We start from the raw sequence: 25,462 nt of genomic DNA on the forward strand, positions 1-25,462 counted from the left end.
TACGTACCTGAGACAGACTATGTATGTCACTGATTCTTACTTAGAAGAAGCAGTTGTGATTTCTTGGATTACGACCTTTGACAATTTGATTTAGAGAGCTGCTTGTTAGTGGATGGGAGATATTAACTTTAGTCCCTCTTGTGGAAGGAACCGGTATTACAAAATCCCATATTAAATAAGCTTAAAAAATAAATAAACAAATCATTAAATGTTTTTCTTTAAAAACATGAAAATAATCATTTTTACAAATTTAGAAAGTAAGACAAGAAAAAAAAAATAACCAGTTGCCATTAAGTGCTTCCATTACGATTTTTGGGTTTTTTTTTGTGTGTGTGTATTTTCTCACCTAGGTTTATTTTCTCTACCTGGAGGTAATCAGTTATATTACAGCTCATTTACTACATGTTTAAGTGAATATGTGTGTAAACAGGTTCTTATGACATGTGGATAACAACAATGGCCCTATGTTACCAGTATATCAGTATAAATAACATTCAGGTGTAGCAGCTGAATGTTTGTACATCATTTCTTCATACAAAAAAATATGCAGTGGACTTTTTTTAATTTTTCATTATTTTAATTTATTTTTATGGTCTGTCCTTCCTAGGTGCCGATGGAAAACATATTCTTTATATGCACTTAATGGACAAAGAAGCATATTATTTCTGATAAAAAGTATTTTGTTCAGTTAATCAACCACACTAAGCAAGAAAAACTATCTTTACAAAGTGATGAAAAAAGTTTTGCATCACTGTAAAACATTCAGCTTCTAACTGCTTATTTTTTCCTCATATGATGAATTGTTCATATAATCATTAAAGATGCTCCAGTCAATAGAATCAGAGAAGAGATTTTAATATACAGAGCACAGAAACATTAATGACGCAAAGCTGAGAAAAACTCAACAAATGCCCTTCATACAAGCCATTACCTTTTATCTGCAAAAACATAAAATATTACTTATTTTACAGCATGAAAACATGTCAAATGTATCAAGATGTGTCAGTAATACAAAATGAATGACATTTAAGCTGAACTTTGGTAGCCTAACTGTTTTTAAAGCATCTTGAAAGAAAAAAAAAAATCTAATAGCCTGCACTGTTTTGGTTAATGTCACAACATAACTATAATCAATTCATAGAGGCCAGAAAAGTATTGCTGCATCAAAAAACTGGAGTATAGAAAAGGCTCCGTTCATGATAAATGTTCTCTGTTTTATGTATGATTTTCAGAAAAAAGCTAAATTCTGGCAAGAAAAAAAAACAGCGCAGAGAAAGAGCAGAAGAGAAAAAGTAAAAAGTTGATTTAGGATGTAAGTAAGTTAGAAAGCTCAAATGACTTTTCTGGAAGATAATTTGTTTTTCAGAGTGAGTTTAGACAGACCTCAAGCTATACACTACAAACATACAGCTGGGGTTACAACAGACTTCCTAGCTTAGAACACAAGTCTTTGACTGGGATGCACTTGCTGCTGGAAAAAGGAAGGAAGAAAGAAAAAAAAGAAAGACAGATGAGAAGTTACTTTCATGATTCCAGCTCTTTGAAACAGTTTGCATCCTGAACTTTATCTTAAACATGCTACACCTGACTTTTTGGTCCCATTTGGGGTTCTCTCCTACCTTGCTTAGCTGCTGCAGCGCTCTGAGCTGCCTCCTCTTTGGCCTTCTTAGCTGCCTCGATGGCCGCCAGTTTGGCCTCGTGCTGCTCCTTGAGGGCGTTCCACTCCTTCCTGTTGTTCATGAGACGGTCCAGCATGGGCGTGATCTCCACGTGGAAACGGCTGAACTCCTGGGTAAGTTAGAAAGGGATCAAAAACACTCTGAGTAGTTGCCACATAAGGAACATCAAACTTAAAGGAATAACTTGTTTGAATTTCTAAGATATGATGTGTGACCTTGTATACAAATGCGCAAACAAAGTCAATGAAACCACACTGCAGCTTTGGAAGGTCGTCCGCTTTGTTTCGGTCCATCATCGGCTGAAGGAGAGAAAGAAGGTAACATATCAATGAACCAAAGACTAAACTCTTGTCATTACTTTTACAGTGATGTTCAATAAATAAAGTAGAATCTTTTCATGCAGTTTCTGGCTTTAGTACATAATTATGAAATTATATATCTTATGTCTTTTTTATACATTACCACATCTGACTCTTATTTGGTTGTGGGATATATTTTATATAAATTACCAGAAAACCCTTCATCTTTTTAGTTTGGTGGATTTAAATGAGGCATGGTTTGAGAGTTATTTTGTATTTAAAGATAAGTTTCAACAATCTATCTTGGGTTTTTTTCTGCACAGTACTCATTTAGCATTTTCTTAGTATTGAAGCTGTAGCTCTTTTATCTGGAGCAGACAGAGGACGAGGGTCTTGCATTTTGAAAGGGCAAAACAGACATTTTGTTACCAAGGTTAAAACATTTTCAAAATATTTCACTGGATAGACAATTTGTGCTTTAAAAGTTTGGAGTTTTAAAAAATTTATAAATGCAGGACTTTTACATTAAATGTCTGGATTTAATGTTGGGCATGGATGAATCATTTCATTCTTCAAACTTCAACCCATTCAAATGAAAGTTTATCTAAAACAGCCTGTTCAGAGTTAACAGTGGGGAACGCATCTCCAGAGATCAACGGATGAGAAATGGTTTGCACCTTAGACTGATGTCAATTACATTAACTGCAACATTTGAAAGGTGATCCAGAAACTGCCTGTAACATCAACTTTTAATACCACCACTCACAACCAATTACTTCCTATTTGAAGATTCTTTTTACTGTCAATAACATATTATTTCTGTGTTTCGTTCTCCAGAGTCAATGGCAACTCTCTTTAGAATGTAAGCTGTTTAATAATACGCTTAAATGAAGCCGATAGAGGTCGACAGAAAAGCAGATGGGTTGGTAAATAAGTGGTGGTTCTAGTAGAACAAGAGGAATGGAGGTTCTGTGGATAGACTGTCTTTGCAGTCTATCCACTGTCCTTTCTGTAATTTTGTTAATCTGCAAGGATGGTTAAAATATATTGGTCCTTCACAGCTTAAACTTGTACCCAGATAGAAAGAAATAACTGAAAAATAAGCTATGTTTTATCATGTAGCCTTTTAGTACTTACAATGTTTATTCAAATGTAGATTTAGCAGACCACTTATCTTCCCTCAAATAAGAAAAAAAAAACATGTACTTGAGCAGCACATTCAACTTTGAATTTCTGTGACAAGCTCAACCTGAACACAATTGCAAGTAAAAGTTACCACCCACACATTTTTTTAAAAAAAAAAAAAAAAAGAAACAGCTTAAGTGCCCCAGCCTCTGCAAAGTCCCATCAGGCAGTGGTGAGTCACAGATTTCTCTCCTGGAAAAGTGCAAACTGTACCAAAATGAAAAGTTTTCCCTCCTGATAGATGCTATTAAATTTGGAGGTGAAAACGTGTAGGATGGCGCTTCGAACGCTCGGAACATCTCAAGGACATGAGGGAACAAAACTGAGGAAGCTGTGGAGAGCCAGGGAAGGTACGGTCGGCTGGGTCAAGGCCACGGTGACCGATCTTTCTGAATCAGTGCTCCACATAATGGCTTCTCTCTGCTCAACACTGCCACCATAGGGAATTTAATCTGTCTGTTCATTTGGTTTGTGTTTCTGTCGCTTACTCTCTGTACTCATCGTGTCCTTCTCTTTCTCTCTGTCTTTGGCTGGGGAGCTAAAAGAAGGCCTTATCCTGCTTTATACCCACGAGCCCTTCCAGTCATTTTTTTCTCCTCTCATTAAAATTTATTAAAAAGAAGAAAAGTAAGTCAGTTGGAAAAACTAATTATAAAAAAAATAACTGAAATACTTCATAGTTTGAGATTTTCAGGTCTAAATACGAGAAAAAAATATTTTACTTAAGTGCAAGGTCTCCTCACCGCCTTGTTTCTTAAATGTTGTTATTAAGTAGTCACATTGGATTAGATTTTTGTATGAAAATATTTTTTCAGTATTCTAAGGCTTTGAATACTTCTTTACCAGGAAGCTAAAAAATATGACTGGAATGTAAATGTGTGTCCATAGTTTATTGTTTTCCTTGTATGTGGTTTGTGACATGGAGTTCTAACTGTGGTGTTACAAGAATGACCTTTAAGCTTTGTATGAACTGTTTTTCTCAGCAGAAGAGAAAAACAGTCTTCACAGACTAAGAGTCTTGCACATAAATTATTTTAAAGGTCATGTATAACATGATTATTGATATATCCAACTAAAGTCACTGTTGCTTGGCTAAAAAAGACTTTGGTTGTAGTTTTGTGATAGCAGAAAAGCCATTAAGATTCAGAATCTTTAGCAGCATGAATTATCCTGACAGCAACAGGTCTAATATGTCAAAGTGCAAATGCTGAAGAAATCTCAGCAAATTTGACATAAAGGTAACAGATCAATCATCCCATATCACAGCATATGTGGAACTATTGTATTGTAAATCCAGCTTGGGGTATTTTTTGTTGAATTCTTACAATAGGTTGCTGTTCCAAGACGGTCCTCTCCAAATCTCCCTGCTCCCAGAACTCTGCAGCCACAGACAGCGCCACCTAGAGGAAGAGTTGAGATGTGTATTCAGTCATCTTGCCGATATTTTGGTCTCCAATGCATGCATAAAGGAAGCATATAATTTTTAAAGCATAAAGAATACTCTTGTTTGAGAAACTGGAGCTTACCCATCTCAATTTCCTTTGATATATGTTTGAATTTTAGGGGCTCTTGTACTCAACAAAGATATAAAACTGTAAATGGACCAACATTTATACAATGATGATATAATAGATCTTTCCCCTCCATGTTGTTCAAATCATTCTTTAAAGCTTTTACAATAGTCCACAATGAGAAGGGTATTTGCAGATCACGAGGCAGCTTTCTGGCTTTGTGTCTTTGATGAAATGAAAGCCCATATTATCTGCCCTCGCAAACCAAAAAACTCTGCAGAGCAAGATCTGTTGAATAATATGTAAATTCTGTATTCAGGACAGCACACCCATTTTGAAAGAGTTAGTCATCAAGCCGGTTCTGAAGGAACAATTGCTCCAAGGCCTGTACAGAGACACTGCAGTTTTTTATCCAGAACCGGATGAAAAGCACAAAATATCACCCAATACAATGGCAGCAGCAAAATTTCTTGCACAGCAGCTCAGGCTTTTGTCTCCAAGTAATGTTATGAACAAGACTGTCTACCATCTGAAAATCTTTTGAGATTTCCATCCAGATATTTAACAGTTATTAAGATGTGGGGTTAGTTTTATATGTTTCTTTTTAAAGTCTGGATTATATTAGGTTCCATTATCCAGTCTCTGTTCAATAACAAAATTACAGAGGTTGTTATGCAGCAACTACAGTTTTTAAACATGATGAGAAAGCTCAGTTGTTCCTATATTTTTTTGTTTGTTTTTGAGCAAGATTTGACAACGACATAGTTATCCTAGTGTATGTAACCATCTGATTAGCAGCAGCAATTATAAGAGATCTCTCTCATTATTGCAGCATTTATGAAATAGATACACTTTTGGAAATCCTAACTGAGTTAAAGTAGGAAATGTTTAGTCTGATTCAATGTCAAACAGTGATGAAAAATATTACTTGTTATGCAGTGTATGTAAGCATCTATTTTTAACTGTAATTTTTCAATCTCCATGCTTTAAAAGACCACCTAATTTTCCTTTAGATGCAGCACTGACGCATTTGCCATAAAACTTCAGTCTGTGTTTACAATGAATAATACGAAGCAGGTGTTACTGAAAATGAACACATTTTGTGAGGCTGTTACAGCCAAATAAAGGTAAAAAATGACCATCAAGCACTGCCTGTCGAGTGGCCAGATAGGCTTGCTGTTCATGTTGATATGCAATAGTTGCTGGCTTGAAGGCAATGTGCACATTACATATTTCACTAAAATAAGATGCTGAGACTGGCAGGCGGTGATGAGGAGAATGAAAAGCAGCAGGTTGCTTTTTGATGCATGAGGCCATCAGGAACCACCGTTGAACGCTGCTGAGAAAAATGGTAGTGCTGACAAAATACCATTCGCTCCCTACTCTATCTTAGGTTCTGGCAGAGTTTGTGCCTGAGTGTGGGTTTTATCACCATTAAGAGATAGTTGTGAGCTACACTGCAGAGCTACTTTATACCTACAATCCTAAAATTCCCTGTAAGAAGATCATCCATGGATCTACCTTGCTCTGGATTTCCCAAGGTTTGGCAATGGCAGAAAGATCACAGGCAGTCATCATCATGGCCCTGCAAACATGACACAGTACAGAGACCTAACTGTCTTTGTTTCCCTATGGAACATTTATTTTAGCACATTTCTGCTTACATGACAATCTCTTTGCGGGTGGTCTCAAGCATCATGTATTTGGTCCAATCGTTCCAGTTCTCGTAGGTTTTTGACTGGTCAACGATCTTCTGGAACATCGTTCTCTTTCTGCACAGGAGCACAACAACAGACAGATTTCATTTCTGACAGCTGAGATGAGAGAATACCTGGAAACTTCCTCAGAATAAAGAGTTCTCATTTAATTTATACACAAATTTGACCTAGCTATTTTAAGGAAGATTTACTTAAATATTTAAAGAATTTTATAACAATGAGATGTGATTTTTTTTAAAAGTGATAATCAAAGACATGACTGAATATATTTTGAAATAAGCACAGATATTGCCTCTTAAAATGAAGTAAAGGTGCTGCTTCTGATCTGGGAGCCAGGTCATGCTTCAACCATACATCAATCATTTGGCATTGATATTTATATCTGCCTTCTCCATTCACCACACTTTATCTAATCTTTATCTTTTATCATTTAGTTTCTATTTTTACTTAGAAATTAGGGAGTACTCACTACTTTCACAAATTTAGAACGTACTTCGAAAGTACAGAGGATAATTATTTATACTTATCTAGCAACCCAAAACAGGGATTAGAACAAACTTAGAATCCAGAAAAACTACCTCAGAACAGGAGTATCTATTTTATATACTTTAGATCAACATTATTAGATTCTTTTTCTTCTTTTGCTCTTTCTTTTTGGCTTATTATATTGTTTTTGTATTTCCTTTTAATTCATGTAAAGCACTTTGAATTGCCTTGTTGCTGAAAATGTGCTATGTAAATAAAATTACATGACCTTACCTTACTTTCATCCCACTCATCATCCTTATAACTTTTTAATGCACATTTTTCATACCATTTATCCTCCTAATTCATCTTTACAACCTCTTTCCAGCCCCATCATCCTACTGATCCCTCTTCATGATACCTTTTTCAATATATTTATCTTTCTCAGCCCTGTTTATAACTTCCTCTCATCCTGTTGTCCTTCTCATCTATTTTAATGACCAGTTTTGGAACCATTTATTCTCACCAATGCTCTTCATATTTCCTTTCCACCTCGTTAATCCTCTTACACTGGTTACCCTTATCTGTTAATGCAAAGCCTTTTCATCTTCATCACCTCCCATTCATTTTTTGCTACCCCCTTCATCCCAATATTTTTTCCTAAACATGTTCATGACTTCTTCTGATGACAATCCCTACTTGTGTGGACATAAAAACTTTTTCACATGCATTCATCCAAGTTTGTTTAGTTTTTGTTTGCTTATACTACACTAATTCTCAACAAATATGCCCTGAAATCTAAACCTTAATTCAGTTTCACTTAGGTAATATTAAATTGTAATATTAGATTGATCCATTTCATTGCCCTCCCTTAATATTCTATCATTATCAATTTAATCAGTCAATTCCAATTAGCTTTTTCTAAGGTTTTATCAGAGGATTCCAAGGGAGTCGTACTAGTTGCTGCAATACAAATAAATTCCTACTCTAAAATCATGAGACTTTCCGGATGAAGCTCAAATGACTGATCCATGCATATGCCTAATCTCTCTACATTACTTCCAATTACTGCAATTGACCCATATTGGGCTGTGGTCTTTTCCTTGTAAATGCAACTTAGAAATTATATTTTTGTACAAACTTGAAATAGAGAGCAAGGTCTGTGGCAATAATTGCGATGTCCATGAGGTGGATGACGATGTCATGCTGGCGGCGGTTCAGATTCTGATAAATGTTTAATGCCTGAAACACAAGAGAAAACGTCTCTTCAAATGATGGTACCAACATGTCACTCAGGCGAGGAGAAAGAGAATATATTGAGTGGTTGGGGTATAAGAAGCCTGGTTGGGAATATTACGAGTTTATTTTTCAGGAACAAAATGAGAAGTCTTAAGTCAATCACCCCACAAAATAAAATTATTCATTTTTATTATGCATAATAAAAATCATGCATAATAATTGTTTGGGTTAAATTTCTTACTTTTACCTTCAAAACTGCATGTTTTACAGGTGACCTATCAGGTGTGCAAGATCACGGGCCAGCATACCTCGTCTCTCAACAAAGTCTTGCCAAACTCCAGATGGTGTCTCTCCAGGATGGAAGAGCCGTGAAGTTTGGCCAGAGGATTACCCGACCTGGAGACACACACACAAATAGCATGAAGGGAGGTTACACTGTGATAAATCATGCATGTTAAAGCTCAGGGAGGGCCTGGCCTGGTGTGTTCACAGCTAACGGCAATACTCATTAGCTCATCCATCAGCAGGTGGAGCGAAGCAGCTGGAGGTGTATCTAGTCAATAACAGATAACAGATGTCCTCTGTGTGTCATTACCTTTGCCTAAAGAATCAAGATCAGGTCATCCTTATGAAGGACAGAAGGAGTGACAGGTGTATGTTGGACTCAATCAAACTGACTCAGAGTAACTCAACAATCTGACAACAATAAAGTTTTATTGGATGTAGCTTCTGCTGATGAAAAATGTGGGTCATTAGAGCAACAACAAAAAATCTAAACTATTTATTATACTCCATACAATTTTTGACTTCAATTTATATCGCACAAGCCTGGATTGTGAGTTGAAAACACTCCTTTTACTTTTTCATTCAGTACTGGTTTCATTTGAACAATTTGCTTTTTGTCACATAATGACTGAACAGCATCCAACTCAATTAATAACAACAAAAAAAAGGATTGGTTGCAAAGGTTTGAATTTATAATGGAGTTTGTCTCATCCTCACAAGGTGAAAATTATGTGCTCCAAGACATACAGTCATTTTCAATAACGCACAGTATGTGTAAATGTTCTGATGTCAGTCCTCTCTTAGCTTATGAAACTAGTTGCAGATTAATCCCATCATGCTTCTGTGCTGTTTCCCCCTCAGTCCTGCAGCTCTTACTTCATCTGGTACAAGTTGTTGGTTCCTCTGTGGTCGATATCGTGACAGAATCCAGCAGTCACCATTGCCATGCACTCCAGGTCTGTGTAGTAACGCTTCAGATCACCTGTCTGAGAGCACAAACAACCAAACAGTCAGACAGAAATAGAAATGCGGGGTTAAAACGGGGCCAGCAATACAAAGAACTACACATGATTCAGTCTCACGAACAAATAAGAGTTTTCCTTACAGGTCCAGATTGTAGGAACAACAATGACAATAAATAATGCTCTGTTCAGACAAGACTTCTCATTTAAAGACATAATCCATTACCTTTATCGTTTTCCCTTTTCTTAGTCTTCTAAATGCACATAAAAATTATCCCATTCATGCTCTTTTTTACAAAACATTACAGGAAATCACAGAGGAGTAAGGACTGAGAAAGAGCAGGGAAGAGAAGAAATTATTATCTTTATCACCTTAAAGAGCCTTAAATCAGGGAAAAAATGAAGGGCAGGCTAAATGAAAGAGTGGGTGTAAAGCCTGAGAGGAGGAAGGGGAGCATGAGGTGAGGAACTGATGAGCACTTAAGGAACGAAGGAAATAGGAAGGAGGTGGAGGAATGAGTCAGACTAGCTGTGTGAGACCATCAGCAATGTGAACATGGTCTGTCCAACGTTGAATCCGTGTCTCCAGTTGTGATAGGTGATCTTCCTGTAGCCTTTACTGAGAGAGTACATAAATCTCACCAAAGCCTGTGCGATAAAAACAGATAAAATAAGGTAAAGCTCTTATTCTAATTGTATAACACTGATGTTTGATGCATAAAGCTAGCATTGTTGCTAGAATTACTTATGTATTATCATAGCTCTTATGAAGCCTGCACAGCTGGGAAAATATTTCTATTTTTTTTTTTATTCATTTTTAAATTCAGCACATTGATACTGATATTATCATAAAGTTTGTTTGGTAACTTCTTTGTATTTTCAAGTAATTCTTAAAAATAAATTTAAGATTTGCTTGCAACACACTTAGGAAAATACGGCTGCATGATCTCCATTCAGCCCTTCTGTAGAGAATCTAGTTTTGTCCCTGTGAGTCTTGGAATTATCCAGTTGGGTAAAATTAGCAAAAAATAGTGCTAGAACATGACTAGCTCTACAGCTGTAACTTTCAGAACACAGGCTGCTATTTTTAAAGAAAATTTCAGTGTGTTGCAGAGTCCTGTTGCCTTTCTGATGTTAAAAATTCTGTGCCAAGAAAGAATTTCCTCCATCTTAGCACTAAAAATAATTAAGACATGCAGCAGTACCAGTAAAGAAAGCACTGACCTCTCTGGGAATGTGAAACTTGTCCACCACTTTCAGCTCATAGTACATCTTAATGCCACATTTCACCAGATCCAACTCACTGTGATCAAAGTCACAGAAGTGAAACTCGAAGATCTCAGCTTTCTTAGAGTTTGGGAGAACTTCAGACTGTGGAATAAAACATAAATATGAACATTTTACTTCTGAAAATGTTTTTAATGTTTAATCTACAAACCTCTACATAATTTATTTTGATGTTATGTGACAGACTAGCACATATAACACATTTTTGAAAAGAAAGAATAAAAATTTGTGTTTTTTCAATTTAAAAAAGAACTGAAAATGAGCTATAAGCATTTGTATTAAGTCTCTTCACTTTCCTTATCCAGGAGAGCATAAATCAGGGGTACAGCAAACAGGTGCATGTTAACTCTAAAAGCTGCAGAAGTCCATTGACAGGACAGTTATTAGTGGTGCACTACGTGAATCTGGCTTTTAGGAACTGAAAAGGAAAGTCACTGTTAAAAGAAAAAGCTACAGTTTGCTACAAGCCATGTAGGGGACACAGGAAACATGGAAGAAGGCAATAAACACACAAATGCTAGTGAAATATGTTGGTGGCAGCAAGATGTTGTAGGGAATGCTTTAATTCAAGATGTATCAGGGAGTGGATCAGAAGATGGATGGTGCTAAATACAGGGCAGGCCTGAAAGAAAACTTAAATCTGGGGTGAAAATTCAGCAAAACCAGAGCAACAATGTAATCTTTTACCCAAAAGCATATTCATGTCTTAGAATGGACAAGTCAAAATCAATACCTAAATTCAACTGAGAATCGTTGGCTCAGTTGGGTTACAATTTAATGATTGCAGATTCTTTTAATATAATCTGATTGAGCTTGAGCCATATTGCAAGGAAAAATAGGAAAAAATGTAGCTGTAGTGTTTACCCAGAGGAGGATGAAGTAAAAAACTCAAATTTTCAGATTTTGTGTAGTAAAAACTTAAAATAATGTGTCATATTCCATCCATAATTGTGTGCCATTTTGTGTTGGTCTGTCACAGTAAAACACAAATTAAAAGTATAAGCAACACAAATTGAAATTTCTGGATGTAACACCAGAAACGAAGTAAAATCCTTGTTACTCTACAACTGAAATTGCAAGTTAGACAGGAAAGTATGAATCTTTGCTATATATTCATACTACATATTGCATGTTGTTTTTTTCCCTTTAATGACATGCTCAGTGCTTACCAGAATCTCCTGTAGGTCCTCCTCCTCACACTCATCTGGTTCTTTCCCCCATCTTGCTCTGGTGTCCTGCAGAAACATACATCATAAACACTCACCTTGGATGAAACTGTACAGCATCAATCAGCTCACTCCTGATCTAAGGTCAAAATAGGTGATCTCCCTTAGCTTTTGTTCTCTTTCTACCCTCTGACAAATCACCTCATAGAAAATCTGACAGCTTATTTCATCTTATAGATGATGCTTGCCTCCAATTTATATCACCTACATCAAAAAGCTGCTTCCAAACTGACTTGGTTGATTTTGTTTCAGGGAAGCTTATAGTTTTTAAATTCTTAGTGTCACAACAGTCTTGTGAAACTGATGTTTTATGATTTCATAGCATTGCCTTAATAAAATAATATAAATAATTGAAATCACAATAGTGGCATTTTTAAATGTAAAACTCATCGATCTACAAACACATTTATTTTGTGTTTAGCAAGAAATCATTCCACAAAATATCTGAACCTTTTATGTCATAAAACTAATTTCTTTATCACTCATCAGTTTCATAGTTGTTACTCACATGGGACAAGAGGCATTGAAAACTGTTGAATTCTAGTAGAATTTAAACATTTTTAATAAAATGCTATATTTTAAATGTGCCTTCTGTTAATACCCTCCCAACCCCCTCTACTCAATTTGACAATGAACACCAGGTCTCTTTCCTTTAATTTATTTACTAACCAGTATGTTCTGGATTTCGTCCTTGCGACACTTGACATGGTACAGCACCATGTCCTGGAAGATGTCCTTCCTGTTCTCCAGCTTGTTCATCTTGTCGTATGTGTCAGTGTTCAGCACAGACCAGCCCAGGAACTGGGTCAGAGACTGGACACAAGTGTGACAGAGAGAAAAAGCAAAGACTTCTCACTTTCTACACATGATAGAATTAATGTTCCAAATTTTGGGTGGAAAAATTTACATTTAGCAGCATTTGTGCAAATAGAGAACACTGAAAGCCGCTGCTTAATTAATATAAATTTTCATTTATTTGTCAGTTTGACCATTTTGTTGCTTATTGCTGTATTACTGGTTTTATAAACAGTCAAGTTAGAACTTGCCCATTTTGGAAAGATGTTCGAATTTTTGTTTTCTAAGTCTTGTGTACAGTAATAGAATTTGGAACAATTTAATGGTTGCGAGAACAAAACTGGGGAAGAAGAAGCAAATTTCTGTTGTTTCCAAAGAGGAGCACATGCTCCTCTTTGCTCTTCGGTTTGTTGCTCTAATAATGCTAACAATCACAGATTTTATTTGAGCATGTCTTTTTAAGATTCAAGGTTACCTTACAAAAATGAGCAAATAAATTATAAAATAATCAATAAGCCATTACTTAAAAATGGCTTATTGATTTGACAATGAACTGTTGTCAGACAAGATTTGACAACAGTTCAATCTAGGTTTGAGAAGCCAGTTTGAATTGAATTTGATTATCTAAAATATTCAAAACAGAATGCAGCTTGATAAACTAAAATACCTAGATGCAATGCTACGTTATTTGCAAATCATCCAATCACCAAGATGCCAAGAGAACCATTAATTTTCTTTGAGTTTTATTGGCTGTACCCTCAAGAGAGGAGATAAGGATGACTATAAATATTAGTGTCTGTGCAAGTGCCATAATCTTTTCCACTGTGCATATTCATCCATGCTAAGGTATATTTATTATTTGAACAATTGAAATAGGCATCTGCATGTGTTTTTAGAGGAGATCTTAAGTATTTGTGCACTTCAGCTATTCTTGGGTACTTGTGGTCCCTAACTTCCACAAATACTGGGGATTTACAGTATTGTTAAGTCAGCCATAAAATCATCTTTCTGTCTTCTGAAGCTTGTGCCCAAAATGGGTTATTAACATGACATTTACCCCAAACAGAACAGAAAATCTATAAGAAAATGGCTGAGAAAGCAAAGAATGAAGATATTCCAACGTCCTAGTCAAAGTGCAGGCCCTAACCTCATAGAGTAGAGATCACAACAAAACTATCCTCACACCTCAATAAAATTAAACTAATGTTATGGAGGAGTGGAGCATAATTCCCTGATGGAATATGCAGAAAGTCTCTTTTTCCCTGCAACTACAGCTTCAGGATCTTCAATAAAAATGGAAATAAAGAGTTTCTTAAATTTGGCTTCGCCCATATAGTGAAATGTTCTTAGTCAGACAATAAGTTAAAGATGAATTAAGAATTAAAAGCTTAATTTGATGAGAAAAGACTGCTGAAGATCAAACTGTCATGACTTAAGTTTGTGAGTTGCACAGTAAAACGTCAGTGGAAAGCCCTCAGGCTCAGTGATAAATAATGCAGAGTGTCTGAATGGCCTGTAGTATATTTATAAACCAGTGACTCAGTGCAGCCACACACACAAGCAGAACCTTTACCTCCATCAGCGTTTCATCCATTTCATCAAAGGGTTTCCCATCCTTCCTGTTATAGAACGTGGCCACACCCACTATTTCTTCTTTCTTGTTGACAATTGGCATGGACAGGACGTTCTTAATGGTCCAGCCAGACTCGTCCAGCGGCTCTGTCTGCAGATAAAGATACAGCCACACGCACAAACACCAACACAGACATACAAAATAATGCATCAACACAGGCTACATCTGGATTCTTTCCTAAGAGGAAACATTATTGTTTAAAGGGAGGCTTTGAATTTTTAATATATGTAATATTATCACAGCCATATGAATCTTTGTTAAAAAAAATATGAACATACTGTACAGCTAAGACATTTTCACAATAATATGGAAATGATTTTAATGTTTGTTATGTACATTTTTCATTTACTTGCATATGTGTTGAAATTGTGAGCATATACTAGAAACTGTGACACAATGAATTAATATTAAAATATTAATTCTGATTAATCAAACAATATAAATCTCAAATACTCGAGAGACCTTCAGACATGAGAACACTGTACGGCTTCAACTCTATTTAAAAGTTGAAGCCGTTTCAAAGACGGAACAGGAAACCGACCAGACCTCTAACATTTCTGACAAGAAGAGTGATCAAACATTTATCCAGAATTAAAGCAGACATTTCTGTACAAAAACATGTGGTTTCTCAACTTGGTAACAGACATATGTTAGTACAGATATATGTATATATTTAACATTGTATGTATTATCTTGACAGTGTATATTTTACAAAATTCATAATAAATTTATATTAGTGCTCTAATTTTTTGTTTTTAAATAGCATTGATATTTTCTGGTGTACATTCAATGTACTCCATAAAAGAAGTATTCAAATAAGTCCTTAAAAGTTCAAACTTCACAGAATATTTGTGCGGATGACATGGCTATGTAAGCGTCTAAAGTCCACTGTAGATTATAATTGAACATTAAGTGATTCAAACCAAGACATCAGGAACAAACATTGAAAAATGTTTTCTTACCTGGAAATTAAAAAACTCATCCTCAGCAGCATTCATGATGTTGCAAATCTGGACAAAAGCAACAAAAAAGCAAGAAGAGAGGTTCAATGTATGTTTAAGTCTACAATCTAAAACTAATATCTACTGTAACTGTGGCTGAAACAAAATAGACATATGGATTTGAAAAAAATAGGTTGCTACGCTACGAAGAAAATACATCAGCATGTTCTCCCATGATAAATCCTCCAGATTCACTTTTTCAGACAGAAACACATGTTCATATATAATTTCTAGCAGCTGACAAAGTTTTATCGCTCCACTTCTAATTTATTCACATCCCAGTGTCAGAACAAAAACCATCAGTGTCACTTTGGCTTGTCGTTTTATCCCCAATTTATGAATATGAGGCTTTGTAGAGACTTTAAGTTTTCACCTTTCACATAATAGCAACAGGAATGATAGCAAAGAGGGAAGATGATGAAGACTTGAAAAATGAAAAGCACCAAAGAAAATGAGAGGATGGAAGGAAGACAGATGGCGAGGGGAGAACAGACGAGTAAGTCAGGTTCAGCACTTTAGGAAAAGCTCTCTTTGATTAATTACAATAGCCACAGAAATTACAATTCTACATCAGAGTGGTACGACGCGTCACACTTTTCATTTCTACAGCAGTGTTTACACTGACAGCTGTGTAATAATGCCTAATGGTGTCCTGTTCATCAAACCTCCAGCAGCATCCACTGGAGCGGTTTCAGGTTTTCTTTAAACATCTTTTTAGAGGACAGAATTTAACAAGACTTCTGTTCAGCAGAAATAAAAGCTTAGTTAAATCAAATGAAAATGAGAAATGTTTTGATCATTTGTAGCCATACATTCTTTTGTGAGACAATTCTAATTTTTTTATGAGACACTTCTTTGACCAATTGTTTAGTTTTCGAAATTAATTCCAGTTTACTTTCTACTTTCTACTAATTCTAGTTTACTCTACTATAGTAGAGTACATTTGTGTCTACTGCCAAGAAAGTAAACTTTCTTGTAGGGACACTGGCAAATATCTCCCTTTGGACAGAAATTGGATCAAGACATGGAAGTTTGTTAGTCAATAAAATATTAAAAAGAATTTTTTTATCATTAATAACAAAATCAACAAAAAATACGTTTTTCACTTATTGAAATAGAGGTAAAGAGGGATGTGACTTTCTTATGATCAATATGTTTTATCATGTTTGAAATAAATCTCAAATTAACCTTAATTGAGACTTGCAAGTCAAAGCCTTAATAAGAGTCTGAGTCACTCACCAGGCCAGTTTCTGCAACATAAGTAGGTAAACCACTGACAAGAGCCCAGTGATCATCTGGAGGATTCCTGGGGATGAAAAATATGAAAAATAAAAGATATTTAATAAAAATGTCGATATAGAGAAAAAAATTGTTTTAAACGTTATGGTTAGTTAGTCACAGTGGTCATTTTTTTATTGTAAGACCCGTAATATTGTCTGTTGTTTCCACACTTCTTCTCAGAAGCCTCAGAAACAATTGTGTCTACCCAGGCCTCATCCCTGAACAAACAACTTTCAGTATCTTGTTTTTGAAAAATTCGGGTCAGCAAGTGTCCTTAAGTGTCCTTATTTAATGTCCGTTAATTACACATTTCAAATCTAAATAGAAATTACCTTATTTTATTTCGTTTTAGATCAGATGGGAATGCTGTCAGATAGGGTAAATGGATCACAGCCCATATTGCATGTCTTTCATCTTTCCAAACTCTTCACTCTTTGCTCTTTGCTGACTATTTGCTGCATCTCAAACCTAAATCAGTGTCTTGACTTACGGAATGACTTTAATGTCTTCTTTCCCATGGAGGATATAGTCAATCACTTTGTAGAAGACAATTTCCTGAGGAAGAAACAAAGAATTTACCAAGACATTTTATTACATGTAGTGAGTGTGAACACATAGATCAAACCATTCACCTACAAGAACTGCAAAGTTCCTTCAAAGTATCACAGATACAACAACCTATTATCTCCATCTTAAAATTTTAACAATTCTTAATGTGTTAAACTCTCAAGCATTGTAAAATGTCCCACTCTGATTGGCTGATCAATTTGTCATGATGACTCCTCCCAGAAACTACCGGCTCCCAAGGCAGCTATTTTGTGAGGTTTACACAGAGAGAAACAGGACCAGGACACTGAATGGCTCCTTAGGCCTTTGTAACTTGTTAGATTCAGTTAAAGTAAACATTATTTTTTACCCCTCCAGGGGGTCTTTGTGGGCTCTAGTGTCCCATATATGAAAGTAGGGTGACAGGAAAGGGGGAAGGCATGCGACAAATATCGTCAGGTCCGGGAGTCAAACCCGCGTCGGCCGGTCAAGGACTCAAGGCCTCCAAACGTGGGTCTCGCTATCCCCTACGCCACCACGGCACGCCCAAACATTTTTATTTTTATTGTCTCCCCATTTGGAATCCAAAGTGAGGGCCATCTGTACTTTATAAAAGCCAGAACCACAATCTCCCTTTTTATCCCCCTCAGCCAACAGAGCTGGTGTTGTAGCTAAAATTGTAATCATTTTAGTGATGCTAAATTCATTTTAATCTGAAAAATATATTGAAATCAATGATGAAAGAGTGGTTTATTTAATGTAAATTAGTATAGTTTAAAATACATGATCAAATGTTACTTACAGAACAAATTCAATATTTTCCAAATGTTCCTGGCAAAATAAACTTGTTTAGTGATACTTAACAAAAAACAAACAAGAACAGCAACACATATTCTATATATCACCCTTTAAGGTGTAGGATCTAGTCTGTTGTTGATATGTACAATAATAATTGAATGATTAAGCAACAGTGTAAAGGTGAGCTCTACCAAGATTGATGCTGTAGAGTTAAGAGACCATGGAGAGTTAGCAAAATCAAAATGGCTTCAAGGCCATGGATGCTTCACAAACCTCTAGAAAATCCATCACCTTTTTTATGAAACCTTAAAATGATAAAGATGTAAAATATGGAACTGGCTCTGTAGATGTTGAAAGGTTTTCTCAAGAGAAGGTGTGACATTCTGATTAAAAGGTAAAGGAAAAGTATTTGTAGTGGCTATCTTTCATACGTACCCTGCCATCAGGAGTTTTGGGTCCATCGTATGGTGGAACTTCTCCCATCAGTACTGGCCACAAGTCAAAGAACTCCTGCAGGCAGACACAAAGTGAAAAAAAGGGATTTAAACATGAGCAAAAACAGATGATCCTGTGGGTTATTTCTTATTTTTTGGATGCATTTAAATCTTTGTGTACAAAAGACTGCTAAAAACTGCATTGCTTTACAAGGATGTAAAAAAAATAATTCTGTGTTTAGAAAAGCACTTAAAGATGTTTCTGTTCTTGTTTATTCTGGTTCAATAATGATGTTCCAGCATGCACCATCTGTGCAGTCAGACGTGTGTTTGTTCACATTAAGCAGGTGTTTGGAATAAAATGGCAGCAGCTTGTAATAAGTGAGAGGCAATGCAAACAAGTAACATAATGTGTTGGTTATCAGAAATACACAATGAAGTTCATTAAACATTTAAGCAGATTTGGAGTTGTAGATTGGACAGGAAAAAATATCACCTCCCGAAAGTTAAAATAAATATAGGAATGGAACATAAAGGATTAGTATTATATAAAGCAACAACATGTTGGTATAACCCAGCAAATTAATCCAAAGATACTGTATATTGCTTCACATAGGTATGCTTTGATACATAAGTTCGAATGACTTGACTTCTTCGTTCCTACTTTTATATAGTTAATGTACCTGTCTTTACAACTGGGGAAACTGAACACTAACATTAAACGGTTTCCCTGCTATATTAACGGAATTTAAACCTTTGCTCAAACTTTTTACAAACTGCTGTATTGAAAGCATTACATACTTATTGTGCTAAAAAAGTTCTGACTGGACCAGTTTGACATGCATGTGATGGGGAGGATTTCGCTTGGCCCATTTACTTTGCAAGTCTTAAATTTTGCATTTTTGGTTTAGTAATTCTAGAGGATTAGAGAAAGGATGAGAGAAAAAAAGTTCATAAAATAGTTGATTGGAGATTTTTTGAAGATAAAAAGCTCGAATCTCCCTGAAAGTCCAATTTATCCAGGGGAACTTGTCTTTTACCTACCATTCCTGCCTAAATGAAGGCCCTTATTTTCTTGTTTTGAAGGTTTTAATTAAACAAAATATATCTATTTTTTATATCTGATCACAAAGAATTTATACTACTGTAATTGACACATATGACTTACAAACAACAGATTGGAATGTTTTGAGTTTGTATTAGTGAAAACCTACCTTAGTCTTAGTCATGTCCAGCAGACCAACAGAGTAGCGGTCACAGTTCAGGAAAGCTCTCACTGTGTACAAGGCCTTGTGGAACTGCCTCTCTATGTCTGTCAGCTCCTCAAATACCTTGCTGGCTGACCACAGCAGTACCTGAATAATGAAATAAAAGAAGAGATGGATTTTTACCAGCTCAGCTGCTGTTTTTTCCATATACTGACTAATAATAGTTTCTATATATGACAAAAGTTTATCTCTATATGTGTGTATATGTGAAAAGATGGCAACTAGACTTCCTTTAGTTTTGTAGTCAGATTATTTTGTCCATCATTTATGAATCTCAAATGCATCAAATTCTTCTTTATGAGTCAGATTCTTACCTGACCCCTCCTCGTCTCGCAGTTGTGCAGGTAGCTCAGGTGGTAAACTCTCAGCACCAGGTTAGCAAAGTTAAGATATTTGTTTAGAGTCTGGAAGAAATAAGAACAGGTGGAGCAGATCATTTTATAGTTTTATTTTGCTTTCAATGTCTCCGGCGTCCAGTCAACCACTAATGCCTGCACTCTTAACATTTTAAAAATGAAGACGGGAGAACATGCTTTTGAAAAACATCTAAGAAAACCTTGAAAAACACACATTTTCTTGCTACATTACAGCGGTTCTACTTTTTGCTTCAGAACATTTATTTAACTATTTGTGCAAAGATTAACACAGTTTACCTCCTCATCCTTGGCAGTGAAGCACGGTCCATCCAATTTATTTACCGCCATCATGACCGCCACCATATCTTTACCATTCATAATGGGGATGGCGAGGATATTTTTGGTCTCATACTCAGTCAGTTCATCAACAAAATTACTGAAATGTGGACTCTATGAGCAGAAGCACACAAGAGATATCTTACTCCTTCAGTCTTAGGTCATTTAAGCTATAATGGTGAACAGCATTTATAGGTGGCAGCATAGTGTTGGTGAACACTGTGCTAAAGTATTAATTACAAATAGAACCTTTTAGTCAATGTATAATGCTTTTAAAAAGCTGAATGAAATAGCCAAAACAATTAGTGTTATGGATAGCTCTTTATGGAAATATGTTTTGACAACTTAGTTACATTGAAAATCAATTTAAAACTTTATTTTCTGCTGTAGAGTAGGCAGAGCTGTGTAGTGGAAAACAAAATGATAAATCATTAGAAGGAAGTCTTGGATGATCTTGAATCAGCTTTGTAGAGGAAAGATTTTAACTTGTTCCAGTTTACCACAAAACACATTTCTGTCAGGCAGTTTTTCAGCTTTTCCCAGATGATTTACACTAAAACATTTTCTGAATTGAATTACATTTTGAGACTGTGTTGGTGGAAAATCAAAGATAGACAGAAGCTATGCAGCATCTTTCAAAATTTAAAGTCAAGAGTCACATTTCTTCACTTAATCTTTACAAGTTAAGGTTTTTAAATTCTGTAAAAATGTCACAAATTCAAGTTATTTCCACAGCAAAAGACAATGATGAGAACAAGAGCAGAGCAGCCCAAAGGTGTTATTGTGCTGAGTCGGGGAAAGTGGCTCAGGACTTGTGTGACCTATGGGAATAATCTGGGATCGCTCTAATTCTGGACAGATTAACTTGCTCCATGTTCAGGTTCTCTGTCTTACTTCCTCAAAGGCACAAACACACAGACAGTTATTGAGTAACTACACCTTAAATTATGAATTAAATCCATCCTGTAAATGATAGGATTGTTAAGTTCAGTTGTACGAGGGAAAGACAAATGATGATGGGAAATTTAGGACAGCGCTTAGTCACTCACTGCATAATCCCCACCTACGATGCAGCACAGGCCTCTGCTAGATTGGATTGGGATGGAAATAGCATGCAGAGACAGTGACTTCCAGTCTGTTACTAAAAAGCCATCCTTCATGCATTAGCAACATAAAGCCAATCAATTAAATAGAAACATTAGCTGTTCTTTTGTTGCCACTGGGAAAATTGAGCCTTGGAGTCTTTGATCGTTACAGTTTTCTTTTATCTGCTCATGTGAGGCTGTGACTTCATGGTCTGAGGTTTCGACCAGAATGAGGTTTGTTCTGTTATGGCTCACAAGGAAAGGCACAACAGGCAGGCCTGACAGCATGAAGTGCCAGATGAAAAAAAAATCAAAAAGGCAACAATTATCCCTGGTCTGTTGTCTTCATACATCAGCAGCTGAGCTCTCTAATCTCACATGAAAGGACACGATACAGAGAAGTACTTGTAATGCATCAGTTAAGTTTTGTCTTTTGCTTCATTACCGTACTAGTAAATGTCACAATAACACTTTGGGCAGGTGTGGGCATAGTGGGTGGATGTATTGAGGATCTGTGGGAGCATGATGGGTATATAAGAAAAAAAAGCTTTGTGGCTATTTTAAATGTCAAAAGTATTCACTGTAATGAGATTGAGCAAGCTTTGGTTAAATGAAAGTTAAGTCGGCGGAACGGTGGGATCTTGGCGCCCTCTGGTGGTCAAACAGAAAGAAATATTCAACATGAACATTATAATTAAACTGTTTTATCAATCATACCAAAGATATTGAAGCATTATTAGCTGATTTTTTTTTATCTTACTGTACCAGAGTTGTATAGTTTATCTTAGACAAAGTATGGATTTGAAAGTGACAATCAGAAAACCAATGAACCAAAGTCAAATTGGCCTACCTGTGTCACGTCTGGAATGTTGACCATCTTCTTGCTCGTGGCCACATGACCCACTATGCCCATATCTAGTGGGTATACAATTTCACTTTCAGGTTGCACCAGGCATTCATCATATATTGCATCTTTATGGACGTTGAATAATCTAAAAGCCACAGAGAAAACATTAGGAAATATGTAATAAATGACGCAGTTGAGGGATGATTCTCTATGCCTTTTGTTGCATTTAATTTCCTAATGTATTTTTTGCTTGCTTACATTTCTGTAAAAATATATTACCTTGTTTATGAATGATGATGTACAAATTAACTTGTCTTGCCTTCATAAAAAGCAAAGGGAAACTTAAAGTGTCAAAAATTGATGAAACTCACTAAATTAAAGACAAGCAATTAAGGCCTTGCTTTAAATGTGGGCCCTGAAGCACTGCAATTGATTAAACGCTCCACATTAGCACTAGCATAAGTGTGTTGCTGTGCTGAATTCTAGAGGAATGTGAAATGTAGGAGTGGATCTACATAAAGCCTGTAAGTTTAAAAAAAACTGAATATATCTGGACATATCATAATCTACAACCTTAAACTTTGGTGTGGAAAACTTAAAATAAAACTGATCAGGAAATGAAACTTTACTTTAGCAACCTTTTAACTGAGTTTTATCCTTTTGCTAAATATGGTTTTCAGGTTCTCAAGTTTCACAGATCCAGCTAGCATCTACATAGCTGCTAGGAAATGGAGTAGAGTATACATACTAAAAAAGTGTTGTTCAAAAAGAAACATTAATAATTAATAAAAGCTTCAGTGACCTTGTGGCAAGCTCAGCCACGCCATTCCTCTGCCGGTACATGAAGAGGCTCATCCGGTCAGCCCTCATCATGAAGCTGAGGTGCTTCATGAGCTTGAAGATCGAATGCTCAGTCTGCAAGTTGTCCTGTATGTCCCGTACCAGGTCAAAAAGAATCTCACTCTCATCCACCATGGTCAGATCATGGTAGGTTTTGATGTCCAACACAGGCTGCCGGTTGCTGTTCAGCAAGTCTGAGATTATTTGGGGCTTCAGATTCATGTCATAGTACTGCTTTGCGAATGCTGGGTTGGCATCCAGGAACTGCTCTGCTGCAGCTGCATCCACCATGGCTGCTGCTGTCAAATACAGCAACAAAAAAACATTGTTTCAACACATGTATTAATGACTACATATGTGCCTGCATATATTGGCACCCCTGGTTAAGATGCAATAGAAGCTAAAAAAATTACATAATTTTTATTGCAATAGCAAAATCCCAAATTAAATTGTTTTGAAAAAGTCAGACCTTGAGGTTAGCAGTTCATGAATTCCTGGGTTATAAAAGGAGAAGAGAAGTTGATTTCTCTTAATCATGCTTCAAAATAGGAAATACAAGAGACATGGTATTGATGTAGAGTAGAGAAATGTGTTGATCTTCATAAACCAGTCAATATACACTAGACAATTGCCACTCAGCTTATTTAGCCCATGTCTGCAGTCAGACCGTTAACTAGTTTATCTTCCCACCACACATGAAGAATGGCAATGGAAGTAAAACACTCTCCAAAGCTCACTGTTAAGTTAAGCTCACTGTGGCCAAGCAGCCATGACAGCCATTGAAGATAATCTTACTATCAACTGGCTGAGAAAGCATGGCAACAAAAAAAGTCTTGTCTATACCACCAAAACAAATAAACAAATGTAATCTGCCAAATACAAAGAACTTTAACTGGAATAGTGTTTTTGGGTGGAATGCCATTAAGATGGAGCTTTTTGGTGACAAACACTCCAGGTGGGTTTGACATACAACAAAGGATAAACATGTTAAAGAAGAAACGCAATAAACATTATAAACATGAAAAATAAGAAAGATTGCTCATAGTAGAACGGTCCTCCATTCCCTCTATATGCTTTAACCTTGTAAAATATTACAGGAGGAGATTAAATACTGTTGGCAAAAGGGGGTTGTTCAAATTAACATATTAACAGCAGAAGTCCTAGTAAGAGTAGCATGTACATATTTACAAAAAGAAGAATGATCAGAAAAATGTTAGTTTTGCATGTCAGTTGTCTTTGATTCAGTTATTTTCTATTTTAAGGTTTTTGTTCTTTATAAAATATGTAATTTTCTTTACTGGATAATTTGTTGTTAAGGTTAGACAATATTACCTGAAAATACAAAAAATAGACAAGTTGGAAATAACCACCTAATTTTAGAGGTTTTTTTTTTTGGACCATTCAGAGTCAGCGTTGTAATGTAGCATGCAGTAAATACAATAAAAGTAGCCTTTTTAATATCTCTACTGGAGTAAATGAATAAATCTCACTAATTTAAAAGAAAGCAATTATTTAGCTTTGTACCAGCATCTACTCACTTTGGTGCTGTTATATCTTACTATTAATGTTACTTAAAATTAAAAATTAAAGTTATGATATCAATAACAGCATTGTTAATCACAAGTACACCTCATGAGTGTAAATGACAATACCAAATTAAAGGAAACATTTGTACCTGTTAAGTCCTTGTATTGTCCCCCAGCAAAGTGTTTAATCCCTCTGTACTCCTTACCAACACAGGTGTCTGAGAAGAGAAAAGGGATTACAAGGATGGCTTTAAATGGTCATGTGTGGACATAATCCTGCATCCAATTATAAATATGCGGATTACAAAACCGACCAAAGTTTAATAACAATATAGGGGATTCGGCTGTCTTTCTCCAAACAGATATGGGTATTGGACCTTATTAAAGAGACTTGAATTTGATAAATACTGTAAAGTGTCTTGTTTAAATACGGAAAAATTACAAATCAAAAATTTATTGAAATATAGAACAAGTTACTGTTTTATATGCATGGCAGCAATGATGTATGACCACCAACCTCCCCAGTTGTAATTCTGACTGAAAGCATTGTTCTAGTATTTTTTAATGCAAACTCAAAATAAATAAATAAAATAAAAACAGAAAGAGATAATAATACAAAAAGAGAGACAGAATAAAAAGCGACAGAGAGCGGGCCGAAGGTTCTGAATTTTGGGGATTTCTGTTTTTGTTTTCTATGCAATGTAGAGTGCCATGATATAATAATCTAAAAAAGGGTGTCGGGTGTCATGTAACTAAAAACTCGTCAAGTTTCTGATACTTGACTTTCGATCGACTGTGCTTTTTTAGTGTCTGTTCCCAAATATAATACACAGTCTAGTCAAAACCAACTCCATTTCTAT

General features: G+C 35.8%; 1 protein-coding gene across 2 annotated transcripts; it reads right to left on the reverse strand.

The window, feature by feature from the left end:
* Nucleotides 1-837: 837 nt before the first annotated feature.
* Nucleotides 838-25,153, reverse strand: pde6a (phosphodiesterase 6A, cGMP-specific, rod, alpha). 2 transcript variants are annotated; one of them, XM_032555430.1, is made up of 24 exons: nt 24,752-25,153; nt 23,039-23,375; nt 22,240-22,381; nt 20,266-20,418; nt 19,927-20,016; nt 19,559-19,699; nt 18,346-18,420; nt 17,057-17,121; nt 16,525-16,591; nt 15,247-15,294; nt 14,225-14,374; nt 12,526-12,669; nt 11,800-11,865; nt 10,568-10,714; nt 9,884-9,991; nt 9,258-9,367; nt 8,405-8,492; nt 7,999-8,099; nt 6,339-6,446; nt 6,196-6,259; nt 4,489-4,563; nt 1,895-1,978; nt 1,620-1,788; nt 838-1,468 (listed from the first exon to the last, which is right to left on the reverse strand). In XM_032555430.1, the coding sequence occupies exons 2-24, from the start codon at nt 23,365-23,367 to the stop codon at nt 1,431-1,433; spliced, it is 2,562 nt and encodes an 853-aa protein (XP_032411321.1). In that variant the 5' UTR covers nt 23,368-23,375; nt 24,752-25,153; the 3' UTR covers nt 838-1,430. The 2 variants fall into 2 exon arrangements, with proteins under 2 accessions (XP_032411321.1, XP_032411320.1); XM_032555429.1 differs by having other exon boundaries at nt 838-1,471.
* Nucleotides 25,154-25,462: the final 309 nt, after the last annotated feature.

This window comes from Xiphophorus hellerii, chromosome 23 (genome assembly GCF_003331165.1).
Source record: "Xiphophorus hellerii strain 12219 chromosome 23, Xiphophorus_hellerii-4.1, whole genome shotgun sequence".
NCBI lineage: Eukaryota > Metazoa > Chordata > Actinopteri > Cyprinodontiformes > Poeciliidae > Xiphophorus > Xiphophorus hellerii.